Source organism: Argopecten irradians, chromosome 11 (genome assembly GCF_041381155.1).
Source record: "Argopecten irradians isolate NY chromosome 11, Ai_NY, whole genome shotgun sequence".
Lineage (NCBI taxonomy): Eukaryota > Metazoa > Mollusca > Bivalvia > Pectinida > Pectinidae > Argopecten > Argopecten irradians.
This window is the reverse complement of record NC_091144.1, coordinates 24,234,851-24,257,893: the sequence shown is the minus strand read 5'-3', so window position 1 is coordinate 24,257,893 and position 23,043 is coordinate 24,234,851. Positions and strand designations below refer to the sequence as shown.

General features: G+C 39.4%; 1 protein-coding gene across 1 annotated transcript in view; it reads left to right on the top strand.

Annotated features, from left to right (window-relative positions):
* The window catches only part of LOC138335074 (sideroflexin-5-like), a 39,524-nt gene extending 21,296 nt beyond the window's left edge, over window positions 1-18,228 (top strand). Inside the window, exons 10-12 of the mRNA XM_069283977.1 lie at window positions 8,512-8,590; window positions 12,180-12,297; window positions 15,535-18,228. Coding sequence (XP_069140078.1) covers window positions 8,512-8,590; window positions 12,180-12,297; window positions 15,535-15,612 — 275 coding nt within the window. The 3' untranslated portion in view covers window positions 15,613-18,228. The remainder of the gene's footprint in view (window positions 1-8,511; window positions 8,591-12,179; window positions 12,298-15,534) is intronic.
* The last annotated feature ends 4,815 nt before the right edge of the window (window positions 18,229-23,043 follow it).

Below are 23,043 nucleotides of genomic sequence, written 5' to 3'. Positions count from 1 at the left end.
CATGTCACTGGTAGAGAGTTTAGTATTGGGTATTCCTGTCTGTCCCCACTAGTCATGTCACTGGTAGAGAGGTTAGTATTGGGTATTCCTGTCTGGTCCCCACTAGTAATGTCACTGGTTAGAGAGGTTAGTATTGGGTATTTCCTGTCTGTCCCCCCACTAGTCATGTCACTGGTAGAGAGGTTAGTATTGGGTATTCCTGTCCCTGTCCCCACTAGTCATGTCACTGGTAGAGAGTTTAGTATTGGGTATTCCTGTCTGTCCCCACTAGTTATGTCACTGGTAGAGAGATGTTAGTATTGGGTATTCCTGTCTCTGTCCTCACTAGTCATGTCACTGGTAGAGAGGTTTAGTATTGGGTATTCCTGTCTGTCCCCACATAGTAATGTCACTGGTAGAGAGTTTAGTATTGGGTATTCCTGTCTGTCCCCACTAGTCATGTCACTGGTAGAGAGGTTAGTATTGGGTATTCCTGTCTGTCCCCACCTAGTCATGTCACTGGTAGAGAGGTTAGTATTGGGTATTCCTGGGTCTGTCCCCAACTAGTCATGTCACTGGTAGAGAGGTTTAGTATTGGGTATTCCTGTCTGTCCCCACTAGATTCATGTCACTGGTAGAGAAGTTAGTTATTGGGTATTCCTGTCTGTCCCACAACTAGTCATGTCACTGGTAGAGAGTTTAGTATTGGGTATTCCTGTCTTTCCCCACTAGTCATGTCACTGGTAGAGAGGTTAGTATTGGATATTCCTGTCTGTCCCCACTAGTCATGTCACTGGTAGAGAGGTTAGTATTGGATATTCCTGTCTGTCCCCACTAGTCATGTCACTGGTAGAGAGGTTAGTATTGGGTATTCCTGTCTGTCCCCACTAGTCATGTCACTGGTAGAGAGGTTAGTATTGGGTATTCCTGTCTGTCCCCACTAATTGTGTCACTGGTAGTGAGGTTAGTATTGGGTATTTCCTGTATGTCCCCACTAGTCATGTCACTGGTAGAGAGGTTAGTATTGGGTATTCCTGTCTGTTCCCCACTAGTCATGTCACTGGTAGAGAGGTTAGTATTGGTTATTCCTGTCTGTCACCACTAGTCATGTCACTAGGTAGAGAGGTTAGTAATTGGGTATTCCTGTCTGTCCCCACTAGTCATGTGTCACTGGTAGAGAGGTTAGTATTGGGTATTCCTGTCTGTCCCCACTAGTCATGTCACTGGTAGAGAGGTTAGTATTGGATATTCCTGTCTCGTCCCACTAGTCATGTCACTGGTAGAGAGGTTAAGTATTGGGTATTTACTGTCTGTCCCCACTAGTCATGTCACTGGTGTGAGAGGTTAGTATTGGGTATTCCTGTCTGTCCCTACTATCATGTCACTGGTTAGAGAGGTTAGTATTGGGTATTCACTAGTTATGTGAGAGAGTGTTAGTATTGGATATTCCTGTCTGTCCCCACTAGTCATGTCACTGGTAGAGAGGTTAGTATTGGGTATTCCTTGTCCGTCCCCACTAAGTCATGTCACTGGTAAAAGAAGTTTAGTATTTGGGTATTCCTGTTCATGTCCCCACTAGTCATGTCACTGGTTAGAGTGGTGTATGATGGTATATTCCTGTCTGTCTCACACTAATTGTGTCACTGGTAGAGAGGTTAGTATTGGGTATTTACTGTCTGTCCCCACTAGTCATGTCACTGGTAGAGAGGTTAGTATCGAGTATTCCGGTCTGTGACTCACTAGTCACTGTCAATGGTAGATAGGTTTTGTGTTGAATGTATTCCTGTCTGTCTCCACTTAGTCATATGTAACTGGTAGAGAGTAGTAGTATTGGGTATTCCTGTCAGTGTCCCCACTAGTCAAGTCACTGGTAGAGAGGTTAGTATTGGGTATTCCTGTCTGTCCCCACTAGTCATGTCACTGGTAGAGAGGTTAGTATTGGGTATTCCTGATCTGTCCCCACTAGTAATTGTGTCACTGGTAGAGAGGTTAGTATTGGATATTCCTGTCTGTCCCCACTAGTCATAGTCACTGGTAGAGAGGTCACTGGTAAGAGAGTCGCTAGTACTAGTTGGGTAGAGAGAGTTACCTGTCCTGTCTCCCCACTAGTCATAGGTCACTGGTAGAGAGGTTAGTATTGGGTATTCCTGTCTGTCCCCCACTAGGTCATGTCACTGGTAGAGAGGTTAGTATTGGGTATTTCCTGTCCTGTCCCCAACTAGTCATGTCACTGGTAGAGAGGTTAGTATTGGGTATTCCTGTCAGTCTGTCCCCACTAGTCCTGTATGTCATGGTATGAGAGGTTAGTATTGGGCTATTCCTGTCTGTCCCCACTAGTCATGTCACTGGTAGAGAGGTTAGTATTGGGTATTCTTGTCTGTCCCCACTAGTCATGTCACTGGTAGAGAGGTTAGTATTGGGTATTCCTGTCTGTCCCCACTAGTCCCATGTCACTGGTAGAGAGGTTAGTATTGGGGTATTCCTGGTCTGTCCCCACTAGTCATGTCACTGGTATGAGGTTAGTATTGGATATTCCTGTCTGGTAGTCATTAGTCCACTGGTAGAGGTTAGTATTGGATATTCCTGTCTGTCCCCCACTAGTCATGTCACTGGTAGAGAGGTTAGTGTATTGGTATTTCCTGTCTGTCCCCCACTAGTCATGTCACTGGTAGAGAGGTTAGTATTGGTATTCCTGTCTGTCCCCACTAGTCCATGTCACTGGTAGAGAGGTTAGTATGGGGTATTCCTGTCTGTCCCCACTAGTCATGTCACTGGAAGAGAGGTTAGTATTGGGTATTAATCCTGTCTGTCCCCACTAGTTCATGTCACTGGTAGAGGAGGTTAGTATTGGGATATTCCTGTCTGTCCCCACTAGTCATGATCACTGGTCGAGAGGTTAGTAGATAGGTATTCCTGTCTGTCCCCACTAGTCATGTCACTGGTAGAGAGGTTAGTATTGGTATATTCCTGTCTGTCCCCACTATCATGTCACTGGTAGAGAGAGGTTATGATATTGGAGTATTCCTGTCTGTCCCCACTATCATGTCACTGTAGAGAGGTTAGTATTTGGGTATTCCCTGTCTGTCCCCACTAGTCATGAGTCACTGGTAGAGAGAGTTATAGTATTGGGCATCTCCTGTCTGTCCCCACTAGTCATGTCACTGTAGAGAGGTTAGTATTGGGTATTCCTGTCTGTCCCCACTAGTTCATGTCACTGGTACAGAGAGGTTTATATTTGGTATTCCTGTCTGTCCCCACTAGTCATGTCACTGGTTGAGAGGTTAGTATTGGGATTTCCTGTCAGTCCCCACAGTCATGTCACTGGTAGAGAGGGTTAGTATTGGGTATTCCTGTCACTGTCCCCACTAGTCATGTCACTGTATAGAGAGGTTATGTATTGGTATTCCTGTCTGTCCCCACTGAATTGTGTCACTGGTAGCGAGGTTTAGTATTTGTAATTCCTGTCTGTCCCCACTAGTCATGTCACTTAGAGAGGGTTAAAATTGGGTATTCCTGTCTGTCCCGTCACTATCATGTCATTTCTGGTAGAGTTAGAGAGTGTTAGTATTGGGTATTCCTGTCTGTCCCCACTAGTCTTGTGCTTGCACATTTCTGATGTATTTCCTGGTCTGTCCCCACTAGAGACCTATGTCACTGGTAGAGAGGTTTAGTATTGGGTATTTCCTGTCTGTCCCCACTAGTCATGTCACTGGTAGAGAGGTTAGTAATTGGGTATTCCTGTCTGTCCCCACTGAGTCATGTCACTGGTAGAGAGGTTAGTATTTGGAATGCCCTCCTGTCTGTCCCCACTAGTCATGTCACTGGTAGAGAGGTTAGTATTGGGTATTCCTGTCTGTCCTCACTAGTCATGTCACTGGTAGAGAGGTTTAGTATTGGAGTATTCCTGTCTGTCCCCACTAGTCATGTCACTGTATGAGAGAGTTTAGTATTTGGTATGGCGCGTATTCCTTGTCTGTCCCCACTAGTCATGTCACTGGTAGAGAGGTTAGTATTGGTATTCCTGTCTGTCCCCACTAGTCCATGTCACTGGTAGAGAGTTATCGTATTGGGTATTCCTGTCTGTCCCCACTAGTCATGTCCACTGGTAGAGGAGGTTTTAGTATTGGGTATTGTCCTGTCTAGATCCCCCACTAGTCATGTCACTGGTAGAGAGGTTAGTATTTGGTATTCCTGTCTGTCCCCACTAGTCATGTCACTGGTAGAGAGGTTAGTATAATGGGTATTCACTGTCTGTCCCCACTAGTCAATGTCACTGGTAAGAGAGGTTAATATTAGGATATTCCTGTCTGTCCCCACAGTCAAGTCACCGTTGTATGTGTCTGTCACCCATAGTAGTCGTATGGAGGTTAGTATTGAATTACTGATGTATTCCTGTCTGTCCCCACTAGTCCATGTCACTGGTTTAGTGAGGTTAGTATTGGGTTTTCCTGTCTGTCCCCACTAATTGTGTCACTGGTAGTGAGGTTAGTTTGTGGTATTTCCTTGTCTGTCCCCACTAGTCTATGTCACTGGTAGAGAGGGTTAGTATTTGAGTAATTCCTGTCTGTCTCCCACTAGTCATGTCACTGTCACTGGTAATTCCTGAGGTTAGTATGTCACTGGTAGGAGAGTATTATTATTGGGTAATCCTGTCTGTCCCCACTATTCATGTCAACTGGTATTCCTGTCTGTCCCAGAGAGGTTAGTAGTATTGGGTATTACCTGTCTGTCCCCACTAGTCTTGTCACTGACTGGTAGAAGAGGTTAGTATTGGGTATTCCTGTCTGTCCCAACTAGTCATGTCACTGGTTAGAGAGGTTAGTATTAGGGTATTCCTGTCTGTCCCCACTAATTGTGTCACTGGTAGAGAGGTTAGTATTGGGTATTTCACTGGTAGTCTGTCCCCCCACTAGTCATGTCACTGGTTTGAGAGGTTTAGTATTGGGTATTCCTGTCTGTCCTCACTAGTCATTGGTCACTGGTTAGAGAGGTTAGTATTGGGTATTCCTGTCTGTCCCCACTAGGATTATGTCACTGGTAGAGAGGTTTCTGTATTGGGTATTCCTGTATGTCCCCACTAATCCATGTCACTGGTAGAGAGGTTAGTATTGGGTATTACTGTCTGTCCCCACTAGTCAGTGTCACTGGTAGAGAGGTTAGTATCGAGTGGTATTCCTGTCTGTCCTCACTAGTTATGTCACTGGTAGAGAGGTTAGTATTTGGATATTCCTGTCTGTCCCCACTAGTCATGTCAATGGTAGAGTAGGTTAGTATTGGTTATTCCTGTCTGTCCCCACTAGTCATGTCACTGGTAGAGAGGGTTAGTATTGGGTATTCCTGTCTGTCCCCACTAGTCATGTCACTGGTAGAGAGGTTATGTATTGGGTATTCCTGTCTGTCCCCACTAGTCATGTCACTACTTGGAGGTAAGTATTGTAGATATTCCTGTTCTGTTCCTTCACTAGTCAATGTCACTGGTAGAGAGGTTTATTCCTGGGCATTCCTGTTGTCCCCACTAGTCATGTCACTGGTAGAGAGGTTAGTATTGGGTATTCCTGTCTGTTTCCCCACTAGTCATGTCACTGGTAGAGAGTTTAGTATTGGGTATTCCTGTCTGTCCCCACTAGTCATGTCACTGGTAGAGAGGTTAGTATTGGGTATTCCTGTCTGTCCCCACTAGTCATGTCACTGGTAGAGAGGTTAGTATTGGGTATTCCTGTCTGTCCTCCACTAGTCATGTCACTGGTAGAGAGGTTAGTATTGGGTATTCCTGTCTGTCCCCACTAGTCATGTCACTGGTAGAGAGGTTAGTATTGGGTATTCCTGTCTGTCCCCACTAGTCATGTCACTGGTAGAGAGTTTAGTATTGGGTATTCCTGTCTGTCCCCACTAGTCATGTCACTGGTAGAGAGGTTAGTATTGGGTATTCCTGTCTGTCCCCACTAGTCATGTCACTGGTAGAGAGGTTAGTATTGGGTATTCCTGTCTGGTCCCCACTAGTCAGTCACTGGTTGAGAGGGTTAGTATTGGGTATTCCTGTCTGTCCCCACTGTCAGGGTAGTCATGTCACTGGTAGAGAGGTTAGTGATTGGATATTCCTGTCTGTCCCCTCTAATGTCCATGTCACTGGTAGAGAGGTTAGTATTGGGTATTCCTGTCTGTCCCCACTAGTCATGTCACTGGTAGAGAGGTTAGTATTGGGTATTCCTGTCTGTCCCCACTAGTCATGTCACTGGTAGAGAGGTTAGTATTGGGTATTCCTGTCTGTCCCCACTAGTCATGTCACTGGTAGAGGAGGTTAGTATTGGGTATTTCCTGTCTGTCCCACTAGTCATGTCACTGGTAGAGAGGTTTAGTATTGGGTATTCCTGTCTGTCCCCACTAGTCTTGTCACTGGTAGAGAGGTTAGTATTGGGTATTCCTGTCTGTCCCCACTAGTCATGTCACTGGTAGAGAGGTTAGTATTGGGTATTCCTGTCTGTCCCCACTAGTCATGTCACTGGTAGAGAGAGGTTAGTATTGGGTATTCCTGTCTGTCCCCACTAGTCATGTCACTGGTAGAGAGGTTTAGTATTGGGTATTTCCTGTCTGTCCCCACTAGTCATGTCACTGGTAGAGAGGTTAGTATTGGGTATTCCTGTCTGTCCCACTAGTCATGTCACTGGTAGAGAGGTTAGTATTGGGTATTTCCTGTCTGTCCCCACTAGTCATGTCACTGGTAGAGAGGTTAGTATTGGGTATTCCTGTCTGTCCCCACTAGTCATGTCACTGGTAGAGAGGTTAGTATTGGGTATTCCTGTCTGTCCCACACTAGTCATGTCACTGGTAGAGAGGTTTAGTATTGGGTATTCCTGTCTGTCCCCACTAGTCATGTCACTGGTAGAGAGGTTAGTATTGGGTATTCCTGTCTGTCCCCACTAGTCATGTCACTGGTAGAGAGGTTAGTATTGGATATTCCTGTCTGTCCCACTGTCATGTCACTGGTAGAGAGGTTAGTATTGGGTATTCCTGTCTGTCCCCACTAGTCATGTCACTGGTAGAGAGGTTAGTATTGGGTATTCTTGTCTGTCCCCACTAGTCATGTCACTGGTAGAGAGGTTAGTATTGGGTATTCCTGTCTGTCCCCACTAGTCATGTCACTGGTAGAGAGGTTAGTATTGGGTATTCCTGTCTGTCCCCACTAGTCATGTCACTGGTAGAGAGGTTAGTATTGGGTATTCCTGTCTGTCCCCACTAGTCATGTCACTGGTAGAGAGTTTAGTATTGGGTATTCCTGTCTGTCCCCACTAGTCATGTCACTGGTAGAGAGTTTAGTATTGGGTATTCCTGTCTGTCCCCACTAGTCATGTCACTGGTAGAGAGGTTAGTATTTTGGGTATTCCTGTCTGTCCCCACTAGTCATGTCACTGGTAGAGAGGTTAGTATTGGATATTCCTGTCTGTCCTCACTAGTCATGTCACTGGTAGAGAGGTTAGTATTGGATATTCCTGTCTGTCCCCACTAGTTCATGTCACTGGTAGAGAGGTTTAGTATTGGGTATTCCTGTCTGTCCCCACTAGTCATGTCACTGGTTGAGAGGTTAGTATTGGATATTCCTGTCTTTCCACTTGTCATGTCACTGGTAGAGAGGGTTAGTATTGGTATTCCTGTCTGTCCCACTAGTCATGTCACTGGTAGAGAGGTTAGTATTGGTATTTCCTGTCTGTCCCCACTAGTCATGTCACTGGTAGAGAGGTTAGTATTGGGGTATTCCTGTCTGTCCCACTAGTCATGTCACTGGTAGAGAGTTTAGTATTGGGTATTCCTGTCTGTCCCCACTAGTCATGTCACTGGTAGAGAGTTTAGTATTGGGTATTCCTGTCTGTCCCCACTAGTCATGTCACTGGTAGAGAGGTTAGTATTGGGTTTGGTATTCCTGTCTGTCCCCACTAGTCATGTCACTGGTATTGGGTTAGAGAGGTTAGTTGTATTGGGTATTCCTGTCTGTCCCCACTAGTCATGTCACTGGTAGAGAGGTTAGTATTGGGTATTCCTGTCTGTCCCCACTAGTCATGTCACTGGTAGAGAGGTTAGTATTGGGTATTCCTGTCTCTGCTTGTCCCCACTAGTCATGTCACTGGTAGAGAGGTTAGTATTGGGTATTCCTGTCTGTCCCCACTAGTCATGTCACTGGTAGAGAGGTTAGTATTGGGTATTCTTGTCTGTCCCCACTAGTCATGTCACTGGTAGAGAGGTTAGTATTGGGTATTCCTGTCTGTCCCCACTAGTCATGTCACTGGTAGAGAGGTTAGTATTGGGTATTCCTGTCTGTCCCCACTAGTCATGTCACTGGTAGAGAGGTTAGTATTGGGTATTCCTGTCTGTCCCCACTAGTCATGTCACTGGTAGAGAGGTTAGTATTGGGTATTCCTGTCTTTCCTCACTAGTCATGTCACTGGTAGAGAGGTTAGTATTGGGTATTCCTGTCTGTCCCCACTAGTCATGTCACTGGTAGAGAGGTTAGTATTGGGTATTCCTGTCTGTCCCCACTAGTCATGTCACTGGTAGAGAGGTTAGTATTGGGTATTCCTGTCTCCTGTCTGTGTCCACTAGTCATGTCACTGGTAGAGAGGTTAGTATTGGGTATTCCTGTCTGTCCCCACTAGTCATGTCACTGGTAGAGAGGTTAGTATTGGGTATTCCTGTCTGTCCCCACTAGTCATGTCACTGGTAGAGAGGTTAGTATTGGGTATTCCTGTCTGTCCCCACTAGTCATGTCACTGGTAGAGAGGTTAGTATTGGGTATTCCTGTCTGTCCCCACTAGTCATGTCACTGGTAGAGAGGTTAGTATTGGGTATTCCTGTCTGTCCCCACTAGTCATGTCACTGGTAGAGAGGTTAGTATTGGGTATTCCTGTCTGTCCCCACTAGTCATGTCACTGGTAGAGAGTTTAGTATTGGGTATTCCTGTCTGTCCCCACTAGTCATGTCACTGGTAGAGAGTTTAGTATTGGGTATTCCTGTCTGTCCCCATTAGTCACTGTCATATATTGTCACTGGTAGGTAGAGAGTTAGTATTGGGTATTCCTGTCTGTCCCCACTAGTCATGTCACTGGTAGAGAGGTTAGTATTGGGTATTCCTGTCTGTCCCCACTAGTCATGTCACTGGTAGAGAGGTTAGTATTGGGTATTCCTGTCTGTCCCCACTAGTCATGTCACTGGTAGAGAGGTTAGTATTGGGTATTCCTGTCTGTCCCCACTAGTCATGTCACTGGTAGAGAGGTTAGTATTGGGTATTCCTGTCTGTCCCCACTAGTCATGTCACTGGTAGAGAGGTTAGTATTGGGTATTCCTGTCTGTCCCCACTAGTCATGTCACTGGTAGAGAGGTTAGTATTGGGTATTCCTGTCTGTCCCCACTAGTCATGTCACTGGTAGAGAGGTTAGTATTGGGTATTCCTGTCTGTCCCCACTAGTCATGTCACTGGTAGAGAGGTTAGTATTGGGTATTCCTGTCTGTCCTCACTAGTCATGTCACTGGTAGAGAGGTTAGTATTGGGTATTCCTGTCTGTCCCCACTAGTCATGTCACTGGTAGAGAGGTTAGTATTGGGTATTCCTGTCTGTCCCCACTAGTCATGTCACTGGTAGAGAGGTTAGTATTTGGTATTCCTGTCTGTCCCCACTAGTCATGTCACTGGTAGAGAGGTTAGTATTGGGTATTCCTGTCTGTCCCCACTAGTCATGTCACTGGTAGAGAGGTTAGTATTGGGTATTCCTGTCTGTCCCCACTAGTCATGTCACTGGTAGAGAGGTTAGTATTGGGTATTCCTGTCTGTCCCCACTAGTCATGTCACTGGTAGAGAGGTTAGTATTGGGTATTCCTGTCTGTCCCCACTAGTCATGTCACTGGTAGAGAGGTTAGTATTGGGTATTCCTGTCTTTCCTCACTAGTCATGTCACTGGTAGAGAGGTTAGTATTGGGTATTCCTGTCTGTCCCCACTAGTCATGTCACTGGTAGAGAGGTTAGTATTGGGTATTCCTGTCTGTCCCCACTAGTCATGTCACTGGTAGAGAGGTTAGTATTGGGTATTCCTGTCTGTCCCCACTAGTCATGTCACTGGTAGAGAGGTTAGTATTGGGTATTCCTGTCTGTCCCCACTAGTCATGTCACTGGTAGAGAGGTTAGTATTGGGTATTCCTGTCTGTCCCCACTAGTCATGTCACTGGTAGAGAGGTTAGTATTGGGTATTCCTGTCTGTCCCCACTAGTCATGTCACTGGTAGAGAGGTTAGTATTGGGTATTCCTGTCTGTCCCCACTAGTCATGTCACTGGTAGAGAGGTTAGTATTGGTTCTGTCTTCCCTAGTCATGTCATGGTAAGAGGTTAGTATTGGTTCTGTCTGTCCCCACTAGTCATGTCACTGGTAGAGAGGTTAGTATTGGGTATTCCTGTCTGTCCCCACTAGTCATGTCACTGGTAGAGAGGTTAGTATTGGGTATTCCTGTCTGTCCCCACTAGTCATGTCACTGGTAGAGAGGTTAGTATTGGGTATTCCTGTCTTTCCTCACTAGTCATGTCACTGGTAGAGAGGTTAGTATTGGGTATTCCTGTCTGTCCCCACTAGTCATGTCACTGGTAGAGAGGTTAGTATTGGGTATTCCTGTCTGTCCCCACTAGTCATGTCACTGGTAGAGAGGTTAGTATTGGGTATTCCTGTCTGTCCCCACTAGTCATGTCACTGGTAGAGAGGTTAGTATTGGGTATTCCTGTCTGTCCCCACTAGTCATGTCACTGGTAGAGAGGTTAGTATTGGGTATTCCTGTCTGTCCCCACTAGTCATGTCACTGGTAGAGAGGTTAGTATTGGGTATTCCTGTCTGTCCCCACTAGTCATGTCACTGGTAGAGAGGTTAGTATTGGGTATTCCTGTCTGTCCCCACTAGTCATGTCACTGGTAGAGAGGTTAGTATTGGGTATTCCTGTCTGTCCCCACTAGTCATGTCACTGGTAGAGAGGTTAGTATTGGGTATTCCTGTCTGTCCCCACTAGTCATGTCACTGGTAGAGAGGTTAGTATTGGGTATTCATGTCTGTCCCCACTAGTCATGTCACTGGTAGAGAAGTTAGTATTGGGTATTCCTGTCTGTCCCCACTAGTCATGTCACTAGTAGAGGTAGGGCGTTGGAATTTTACCTACTGCCCCTATTGCATGATCGTAAAAGGCGAATAAATTTAGAACCTTATCTTTTCTCTTCTTCCTTACTGACTGTACTCTTCCTAACGTCTTCATTGACACCGCCTCACTTTTTGCTTTCTGTTGAGTGTTCGCCCCTGTGAGGTAGACTTTTGGTTCTGTCCCCTGGCCGAGACACACCAAGTGGTAGTTTAATTTGAACTATGTTTCCATAGATACACTGTATGTTATTCCAAGATTGATTTGCGTTTTATTTTCGGCAAATCAACACGTTACGTGTAGTGAAAAAAGACAAAGTAAAATAGAATAGAAAATAATTTTGAATTCAAGATACATTCTGTTGTGATGTATCCAGGGAATTTCGTCATAAAATGAAGTTCATGATAAGATAATATATGCACACAAATGTTCGTATCGGATATTTAATATGTCTTTTGTTAGTGTCTGAATGTGACTAAAATTATGAGACAAGAAATATGGATGTTTTGAAGTAATCTCATTTATAAAATCTTTTAAAGAAGGTTTTTTTTACATTATACATAGTTCAGGCATGTACCAATGTGATTTATGTATTTTGTTGATATTCTTGAACATGTAGAAGCGTATTAAAAACTCACTAGACTTTTGACAGAATATTAATTGGTATTTGAAATACATAGTATTTAAGTATTAAGAAAGCAAATGAATAAAGATATACTGTGGAGATAGTTAATCAGATCATGATGTTGAAAAGGTATTGCAAAAAATATCACAAGAAAAAAACCCACTTAATGCCAATATATAAAAAAGCCAGAAAATGGATCTAAGAGATATTCTTGAATCAAGCATTCGAATTGATGTGTGAGAAATGTATGGAAAATCATGTTAAAGGAGACTAACTTAGATCAAAACTCTCTTCTTTGCGATTATATTATTTTGTTACATTACTGAACGTAAATTGATCCGATTTACGACGAATCCATTATCCAATAGAAATATAACTACAGACTGGTATATATAACTACAGACTGGTATTTCCTTTGGTAGAACTCGGTTTTTGAAGATGAACCCTAAGTACCATTTGGCGGTTAATGCGGTGGTGTGTACCGCTGTATTTGGGTGTGCTTTACCTGTCGCCATCGCTATGTTCCCCCAGTATTCTCAGGTAAGTTTTTATACAAACGATACAATAATAGGATAGCATGATATTGAATTGTTATTTACTTGATAAAAAAGAAATACTGTAAACCAATTTTTCGCGAATGTTTATCTCCACGAATTCATATGAACCTCGCTTAAATTGATATATAGTTTCATTTAATTTTCAAATTTGCGAAAGTTAATCTTCACGAACTTGTTTTGAAATTGATATTGCGAAATTTAGTAGCTGCGAAAGAAAGCTGGTTTACAGTGTTAATTTCTAATAATTATGACCTTATGATGATTATTAATGACAATGCTTTGTTTATTTCTCTTGTACAAATGTTGATGGTTACACTCTTTTTGATTGGATGCACGTGCTAGCACGTGATGAATGGTTGACCCTACGGTAAAGTGACAGACGAAGTTTTATCAGTTTTATCAGCATGTATCTTTGTCAAAACATCACACGTGTTCACAAACTGTTGTTCTGCCACTAATCATAAATCGTATATTGTTTGTATTTCGAAACCAAACTGTATCTCAGACCACCGTGAAACAAGCAAAGAAAGCGAAAGTGAAGAATAAGAAACCCGTGTCCCATTCAAAGAAGCATTAGCAGCTGTAGTTTTTGTGTCGCCTGCAACGCAAGGGCGACACTTAGGTATCACTATGTTGCCGTCGTTGTCGGTGTTGGCGTCGGCGTCCGAGAAATGTTTTCCTTGCGATAACTTCAATATTTATTGTCCGATTTCAACCAAATTGGTATATTGCTTCATATCAATGTGATCTCGGATGAGTTCGATGATCAAAATCCGTCAATATTTGCAAGAGTGATGGGACTTTAAAATCGTCAAAACAGATAAATCCATGGTTTCCGCTCGATAACTTCAAAAATTTATTGTCCGATTTCAACCAAATTATATATATTGTTTTATATCAGTTATATCTCGGATGAGTTCGATAATGGTTAAAATCCGTCAATATTTGCAAGAGCTACAGGACTTTAGAATTGTCAAAACAGATAAATCAAAGGTTTCGCTCGATAACTTAAATATTTTTTGTCCGATTTAAACCAAATTTGATAGAATATATTGTTTTATATCAATTAGATTTTACATAGGTTCAATACTGGGCAAAATCCATCAATATATACAAGAGTAACTTCACCTAATTATTAACAATATTCTCAACTATAAATAACTTTTTTTGTGATACTATGCAGGCGACACATCCACTTCCGTGGAATTCTTGTCATGAAAAAAGAGAAAGAGGGAAACCTATATCCTTCACCTAGCAGGTTGATTCAGGTTTTCGCTACATTCACTGAATATATCAGATTAACAACTTCTCTATTTCCTTTCTTCATTTCGTGTCCAAAGTATATGTTATTTTTTTTTCAATAAAACGCCGTTGTTATTGAAAAGATATGCGTAAATGCAATATATATGAACGAGCGTTCTTTTATGTTGTATAACAAATATTAGTAATTTTTTAATGCTTTCTGTATTGTGTTTTATTTCCAAATATGTTTAATTTGATATTTAAATCTTCAACACATAATATACACATCTAACAGCGTATACTGACCAAGTCCCGATTTCTAGAAATAAACATAAGTCAAAAATGAATTTAAATATATATTTGCACGAGGTTACAGTAGGAAAAACACAATTTTTGACTTAACAGTAATTGTTGAGAAAAATCTGAGCCAAGCCTGTAACCAAGGTTCTTCACCAACACATCGTCTTACCAGACAGACTGACATATCTGTGATGGTGAGCAATGTTGTGTGAATCGTAGTATAATATCATTTATCAGATATATTTTGGAAATATATTTACACGTGCAAAGGAATTATGTTCAGTATATTTGGAAATACGTATAGCTTTTCAACATTTAATTAACTGACTAAAGAAAATGTTCAAAGTGAAATAAAATCTTTTGAGTATACATGTTAGAGTAAAGGTAAGTCGCAGTGAGTTGCAGTGACCTTTCCAAACCAAAATTATGAAAATATATACTTAGTATTAATTACGGTTACCCAGACATTGTTTTCTGTTATTTTTCGTCTAACAATGCCACATACCCCATCTATTGTTCTAGTACACGCCATGACAGACTCCGTATACAATTATATATATAATTAGGTCCTTTTTGTGGTGTGAAACATGTGAAGATAGGTGTAATGAATGCAGCTTGCCCTGTAGAGAGACATGCGATAGTGGTAAAAGAACCCTATCAGCCTGTATCTGCATGTCGTACAGCCATCCAAAATAGTTTGTCCACCATCTGATAAAGTCGGTGTGCGCTGCCAACTGTAATGCTAACCGACAGCAGATTCAAGGCCTGGGCCACCAATTACTTCGGCGTTGAAATAATTCCACTGTTTGTCCAATGCCGGGTACAAGTAAATGACAACTCTCATCAGCGCTCTCAGTCCATCAGTTTCACTGAACAAATAAACGTCTTACCCAATCCCACAGCACAGTTCATCAACTGCCAGAGACCGGCCCAAGCCACCCTCGCTCGCTCCATTCTTGGCATAGCTATTTGGTGGGTCGACATTCCGACAGATTGGCTGTCGCACGGATCAATGCCATCTTAGTCCTCGTTCTGGTCGTTATGTGGCACTTTACAACACATTGGTGTTGATGATTTATCATCAGATTCCTAATTGGCAAATTAGTAGACTATTCATTTTTGTTACCGGGAGAGATAAGACTGGTGGACTATGCTGTTTGCGTCTTATTGTTTCCATTAAGGCACTGATAAGTCAAAAACAGGGGCTATATTGTCGTCCGTTTTATGCCTCGCACATAGTCTGTGTGTACTATGCAACCTTTTTATGATCCTGAGGTATATTGTTAAACATTTCAGCTGCCAATTTCATCCTGACACCGCGTACAGTTGCCATATTTTGTAGCATATTTTTCGTTATTTTGCAAGCAATATGCTAAGGCATATTACTCCATGCATTTCATCAGTCCAGTTAAATGAGTTCAAGTACTTCTTTCTGTACCGTTTTCACCTCTACTACATATCAGTACATTGTTAGACTTGCGTTGTTTCTGCCATTTTATGTCAACATTTTGTATGAACTGAATTCAGTTTAAGTTTCTTGTTGTCTAGTGCATACACTCTTTTTCTCGCGTAAAATATATGAATTTTTCTTTTCGCTCTTTGTCATGAGAAGATGCTTTACTTTCATTCTCAGTATCCAAATGTAGTCATTTAAGTTTCTACTATTTTGTTTCTACAGATATCCGTGAAAGATTTGGAACCGGAACTCCAGACCAACACGACTCAATCGGTCTTGTCCTACAACAAAGGGCTTTAGTCTGTGACTAAGGCCTTCTTCCAAAGTGCCATAGAGATCCCTTAGATTATACTGTAAACAGACTTTCTCTAGCACACAATTTACTGCCGTATAATTATGGCGTATCGAAAGCATATTTTGGTGATATCATAGTTAAGAGATTAAAAGATGTATACATTCTATTTTATCGAAGAATTGGAAAATGAAAATGAAAACGCATTATTTCCAGTAGGAGAAATTGAAATTGGTTTTACTGCTCGAAAAGGTTCACTTACCTCATGATTCGACGACATATTGTCGAGATAAAGAAATCGAGATAGATGTAGAAATCACACAAGTAGCCGTTAAAGAAAGTTTGATTCAATATAATGATCTCATCAGTCTCCGGTGTGTAGGTCGTAAATTGTTTGTCAGACAACATGCGACCAATATCAAGACAAGCAGTGTATACAGTTTGTAGTTATTTCATGGGATCTTAATTATAATAAATCATTAATGCACCGTAATTACATACTTTTATATTATTAATTTTTTAATCGAAATATTGGTTACTTCATATCATGAATTATACACATGATATGTATTATATACAGAATATACGCTGATACACCTTAATTATTATTCCTGATAATTTGATATGCGGACCTCATGCCATATAGATCTGCGGATGGTTTCGAATTATTTCCATTGTTAAGTATTTAACGCGTTGAATGTCTTTCATTCTTTATTATCGGATGTGTTTGAAAATACATTTTGAATATTTTTATATCATTGAACTATTTTCATTGAAATTTATTTTTTGTATGGGCATTGCTTTTGTCGTACGAGTTTAAATATTTTAAAAAGAATGTTTAAAGCGTCATTTTGATTTTGATAGAATTAATGTGCTAAGATACGGTTTGGTTTTTCTCTTAAAAAATCCATGCTTGTGTTTAATATCTTTTAGTAAGTGTTTATTTGTAGTTATTGACTTAATCCTACTTATTTTTTATTAATCAAAAGTGTGTTATTCAAGCGTGTGTTTTATTTCAATCTTTGTGAACTAACCCATACAAAGTCTTAGTGACTTTCCGAAAAGAGAGTACTAAATTATTGCATGCTATTCGTGAAACATTTGTTCTGGTTTTATACGAATATTCTGGTAGAACATCAAACGCTTGGGCCTAAGTAAATATTAGCTTGAATATAATTAATTAATAGGACCTATTGGTTTGGTTTCATAGAGAAAATGTGCAGTGTTGCTAAAACCAAGCTTTCGATGTGTGAGTGATAAACATGTTATTATATATCTACTCATGAATCTTGAATATGAATCTATTGTTTCATAAATCAGGGATTTTTCTAAAAGTTTCCATGAAATGAAAAAGTCAGTGTGTGAAATACTTAAGACGACGATTGTATGATTATCCTTATTTTGCTAAAGGAAACTTGCTTCATTCATTTTTTAAGCATATTGTATCGTCTACGTAGCGGTATATTTTATTATTTGTTGTGTTAGTTATATTTAATAAATCATAACTGTTAATCTTTATCACTATCAGTTAGTATTCGCAATGTTTTCTGGATTTTATGAATTTATATCATATTATTATATAACTTTTACAATAATATCGCCATGTTCAGGGTGTAATGTGTTTAATATTACTCTTAGCCAGGAGTGTTACTAGAACTGACATAAGGTCCTTAAAAGTGAAGAGAAGAAAAATATTCTAATAATATAATATTATTTTAAATCCAATTGACCATTTGATTAAGATTTTTGTTCAGTTTCCTTTCATGTATCAGTCTTGATAATGTTACATTTAATGTATATTCATCATAAATGATTAAATTTCAACATGTATGTCCCTAATTGCTGTTGTTCAAATGAACCAATGTTTTAAAAGAGATTACCGCTAGAAGTATTGTAATCATGTTTTGTGATTTATCATACATATATATTGATTTCTTATATACATTTTTTGAAAGAATCATTTATTTTGTAATTAATGTCTTCATATGTAATAGATGTGCCTTCAAACAACACATTTTTATGTAGGAAATAATGTGTATTGTTTAAAAGTGCTCTCATTGTTTTATTATAAGTTGTAACACAGTCATTACTGCATTTGAAATGTAGGTTAAATTATTATTTTAATAATATTCTTAATATGTTTAATTTATGAATCCATAGTGATAAGAATACAAGTTTACAATAAAAATATACTTTCATGATGTTAAAAACTATGTTAAAATATAATTATACATTTCTAACTAAAGTAGGTAATTCTCTATATTTTACAAATTATATGCCATGTTAAGTAGTCTCTGTCATGGCGTTTCAAACTTTATTTATTTATTTGATAATATCTCCGGGATTCTACTGCTTAGTTTATGCCGTAAACCAACATATTTTTACGTGAGATTAAGTTTTGAGTTTTGAAGAAAAAAAAAAGAAATCGTGAAAATTAATCACCATGGAAATCATTATAGTCAAGATAGAGTAGAACCATACGGATCTAAATCACATAATTAAGTTAACAAGAAAAGAGTCGGTAAGCACGAAAAACGCGAAATTACGTCGCCGTGGAAAAATAAGGTTGTTTACAGTATTTATAATGTGAGAAGTATTTGAGTATAACTGAGGTTCCAACGAAAACCAGTAAAAAAAAAGGCGTACATGGGCATTCCAAAAGTCCTTACATATCAAAACATACGACAATTTTATTTTTCTATTTCATAAGAAATTTTACTGGATATATGAACACCATTTTTACCGACTTCAGCCTTCCTTTCAGCGTTCGAAATTAACGCCTGTCCGTATGCCCATGACTGACATTTTTATAGTCGGGCAGACATTTTTTTGCCATGTAGCTGGTCCTTTGACCTGCAACTTTTGGTCCAGTTAGAGGATATATACAAAGCAAAAAATAGCAATAGAATTGCATGTTGAAGATCAAATTGTACAAAACAATTTTTCGTAATATTCTGCTTTTCAGTCAACTTTTTTGAGAGTGCACGATACTAATCCGGACATGCGAATATATATTGTTATTAAAACTATTACGTTGCTATTTTTTTTATATAAACTACAAGGCTGAAGGATGGATTGCAACTTTGTATGGACCAAAAACATTCAGTCAGTACCAGTAACTTTTAGGGTCAGTCGGTCCTTAAGGACCAGCGGTAAAAAATTCTTAAAGGAGAACACTGCTTCCTTTGCCCGACTATTCACTTTAAATGATATATTTTGAATACCACCTATTATCTTGCTATGATTTACTTTACACCTTTAAAGTCATCACAGTGTTTTATGTATCCAAAGTTTAGCTATGCAGACTTTGATTCCGCATATTACAGTGACTTACCTGTAAGGTCAAGCAACACAGTTTCTATTTCCGTAACAATCAATATCTATTCCCAAAAACAGATAACTCTGTAATATGCAAAGACGTACTATGTCCACAATTTGTGTTCGCTTTAATGAAAGTATGTCTCAGAAATCCTTTGTTTATTGAATCGGTAAATTATTGCTATTATTCATGCCAAAAATGTATTAAATAGTGCTTGTGTCTTTTTGACTAAATCTATGTCATTATTGTTATTTTACGTACGACGTACGGGGTGTGATTATGATGATTTCGTTACATGTATATTTAATGTAAAATCTAAAATTGCCATTTCATGTATTATATATAGAACTTATACAAAACATACCAAAATTAAACTGAAATAAATTATATATATGGATGGCACTCTTTTGTTGTCTCTTGAGGTACACAGCCAGGAAATATACACAGCGTCAAAAGTTATAAAGTAAACACCACCCTATTGTTTAGATGCAGACAAACTTCAAAGTTACGAATGAACAACACCTTAAGTATACATTATCTGTATGTTTTTACGATAGAATAGTACATAAAGTTTCTCAATCCATTGATTACAGCACAAATTGTTAAATTAAAACTTCTAGCAATGCAGGAAACCAGCCCGACAAAACTGCAAAATAAGATGGCTTAACAAGTATGGTAATTACAATAGAATGGAAGGTTAATTTAATTCCAACAAATGATAAAAAATAGCAAATACCATTTCTTATTTGCACAAAGAGCTGTTTGTCAATACCTGGTGTATCCTCTGTTAACAGTAAGTGTTTCTGTCATACGTCATCACATGCTTTATATCAGACGGCATATTCTAATCATCGGGATTCTTTTCCATTTCTCATGGAGTGCCGCCGTCAAATCTAGAAGATTTTGAAGCGGAAGATCTCTAGCTCTGACTTTGCGTCCTAAATAGTTCCATAAATGTTCTATGGGGTTGAAATCAGGACTCTTCGCAGGCCAAGAAGACTGTCTATGGCATTGTTTTTGGGGAAGTCAATCACAGCACGTGATCGATGGGGCCCAGCATTGTCGTCCGTGAATATAAGACGAGATATTAATGGATGGTTGTCAAAATTGGGTAATAATACTCTTTCCATGATGATATTTTGGTATATTGTAGACCATTTAATGGAGATTCAACTTACAGTCACAGGAAATTAAACCAAAACCTTTACGAAGCCACCACCGAATGCAACTGTTGCTATGAGTGTTTCTCTGGTGGTATGTAGTTCTTCTTTCCAACTATACACTCGTGCGACCATCGGTAACATGGTGGAAGAACCGACTTTCATCCGACCAATGACTAGACGCAACGGAATGAGTGCCTTTTGATTACCTCCATCTTTCCATGTTAACCAATACATTATGAAATGCGACTCTGTTGTCATTATAAAAGGCTTTGCAGATCATACAACAAAGCACACAACCAAACATGAGTAAGGTTCATGTGACTCCTATGTACGGAACGCACGTGCACAGCGTCATTTCGGTGTGGACGGATCCAGTAGTGCTTTCTGTGGGCACACAGATAATGTAACTAAAGATGAACGGTCATTCGACAGTCTTTGGAAGTAATTTGCCAAATTATTACTAATATCAGTTACTAGTGCATATTTTTGACGCGGTGTATGTTTTTTCAGTCACACATTTCCTTTCCTAAATAGCATCGCGTATTTTGTCATCCGTTGCAGAAATTCCTTAAAATGAACAAGCATAATGATAATGAATATTAAACAATAACTGTTTTTAGTATACAGTACTGCATAACACGAAATATCCGTTGGTACTTTCGATTTGTAAGTAGAAATATCTTTTATAAATATTGTAGTTGTGTACTACGCAACAACAACGAATACCACGATAATTGTTTTACACAACAAACATTTTATTTTATACAGTATTTAATTTTACATTCTATTGAATATTGTACATATAATGTTTACTATAGCTTATATGTGTATTTGATAGATGGACATGGCATAAGATACATAAGTTGTAATGCTGTATTTGACAAATCAATACTTACCAAGAAACAACTTGAGTTTTGCCAGAGGTAGGGTGAGCATGCTTGTTAAGTTTTCCCTGATTATTCATGTAAACTGGTTGCTATGGCTGCATTTATGCTCTACAATAATACATGTTTGCAGGAATAATTAGTAAATATAATGAGAAAATATTCCATAATGAAGCTATACGAATAATTTTGATTGGTGCTTGATGATAAAAGGGATTTTGAAAATAGTGAAATATGAATATAGAAGGATTATTAAAAATTGGTTTTTACGTCATATTAACAGCCAAGGTTGTTAAGGAAAGTTGCTAATAAATTTATAAAGATAGGCAAAACGTATTAAAGTAATAAAAATAGAAAGTATGGATAAATGAATATAGAAGGTACGTTTCAAAACCAGGACGGATGTCAGAGGATTATGGAAGCGTGCTTCAAAGCGAGATGGTATGGCAAAATAATACAAAAGTAGTATCAAAAAGAAAATGTAGCAGAGGAATTGATATTGATGGATGTTTCCAAAAGGCAATGAACAACATGCTAGATGGTGTTTTAAGAAACGTTATACCGCAGAAATTGAATTGTTTCGAAAATGTTTGCTATGGAATATATTGATAACAAAGTAAGGAGGACAGGTCAAGCCGACACTTTAGCGTTACACCAGCAGTATCTAAATATGTCGGGAAGGTATTCCAAAGATCCAACTATGATCGATATTACTTTTATAGTATCCTTAAAATCGATTCGTGCCATAGATTAAAGATACTCCACCGCCGATACTCATCATTTGGAAACAAAAATAATATAATTTATTTTGCCTTTTGAGCATGCGCAATCAGCACTTCATCCCATATAGGACATAGTGCCATTGATGTTTTCTGGATGCAATAAATTGTTTTAAATATTTTTTATCTTGAAGTAAAATTATAAGCTTAAACTCTGCAATGGTGACAATGGTGTAAAGTGCGTACGCATTTTTAAGTATTTATACATAATTTATTACTGTGAGTTTGAGAATAATTATGTTTTATTTTGGGAAATTTAAGGATCTAAATGATGCATCCCCTCGTACCATTTTGCACGGTTCTAATGACTCATGGCTCCTTGCGGTGTTTGTGTAAGTTATCCATGTGATGTATGATAGAGAGACCCAGAACCGCCCACACAATAAAACTTTGTCAAAAGTCAGAAGCCAGGCAACAACCTTCAATTACACATTTAAACAATCATCATGACTTATTTGGCCCCGTAATGGCGTATTCGCATTGTGACCGACTCGTAGCCTACTGTGTGGCGCAGAGACCAGAGAAATCACTTAGACATACTATAACAAATTTGCACGTGTTAAAATTGATTTATTGTAAACAATTTCGGCCGTGTTATTCTTTTCTACATAATAATACCATTTTCAGGCTAATTAACTCTTAAAAGTGACCTATCTAGTTACCTATGGTGGGTGGCCGATCCGGGGTTGGATAACACTGCCCAAGATTGGTTCGGACCACCAGGCGGCGCCGTGCCATCTATGTCTACCCCGCACTTAACACACATATATATAAGTATAAATGTTTCAAACTTTTTAAAGACCTCGCATGAGCTTTCATCATTTTGCAATAGTTCCCAAACGATGAGGAGTTTTATGGGGGCTACTGTTCGTAAATGTTGGTTTATATTACAATATCATTGCTCTTGTTTATAAATCCAATTAAGTTTACAGAATAGATAACTACGTGTATTCGTGATGTCCTACCTTGACGACAGAAATAGCTACTGTACCCCATACCATGTTTGTCAATATAGACAGAACTCGCTCATGTATGATAATAATTAAATTTTCAACCATATCTTCATACGCATGGGTGTCACTTTAATGGGGATGCAGATAACGTTACCGCTTTATGAATCTTTTACAAAGCAGTCGTACCCAGTAAAAGGAATACCAATTTCATTTCAAAAGATATAAAAAATGGATCATCAAAAGTGTAACACGTGCATCGTACAAAATAATATACATATACTTACAGCTTAAGCACATCTGTACCAGGGTAACCTTTACATGGTGTGCACAGGCCTCGAAAA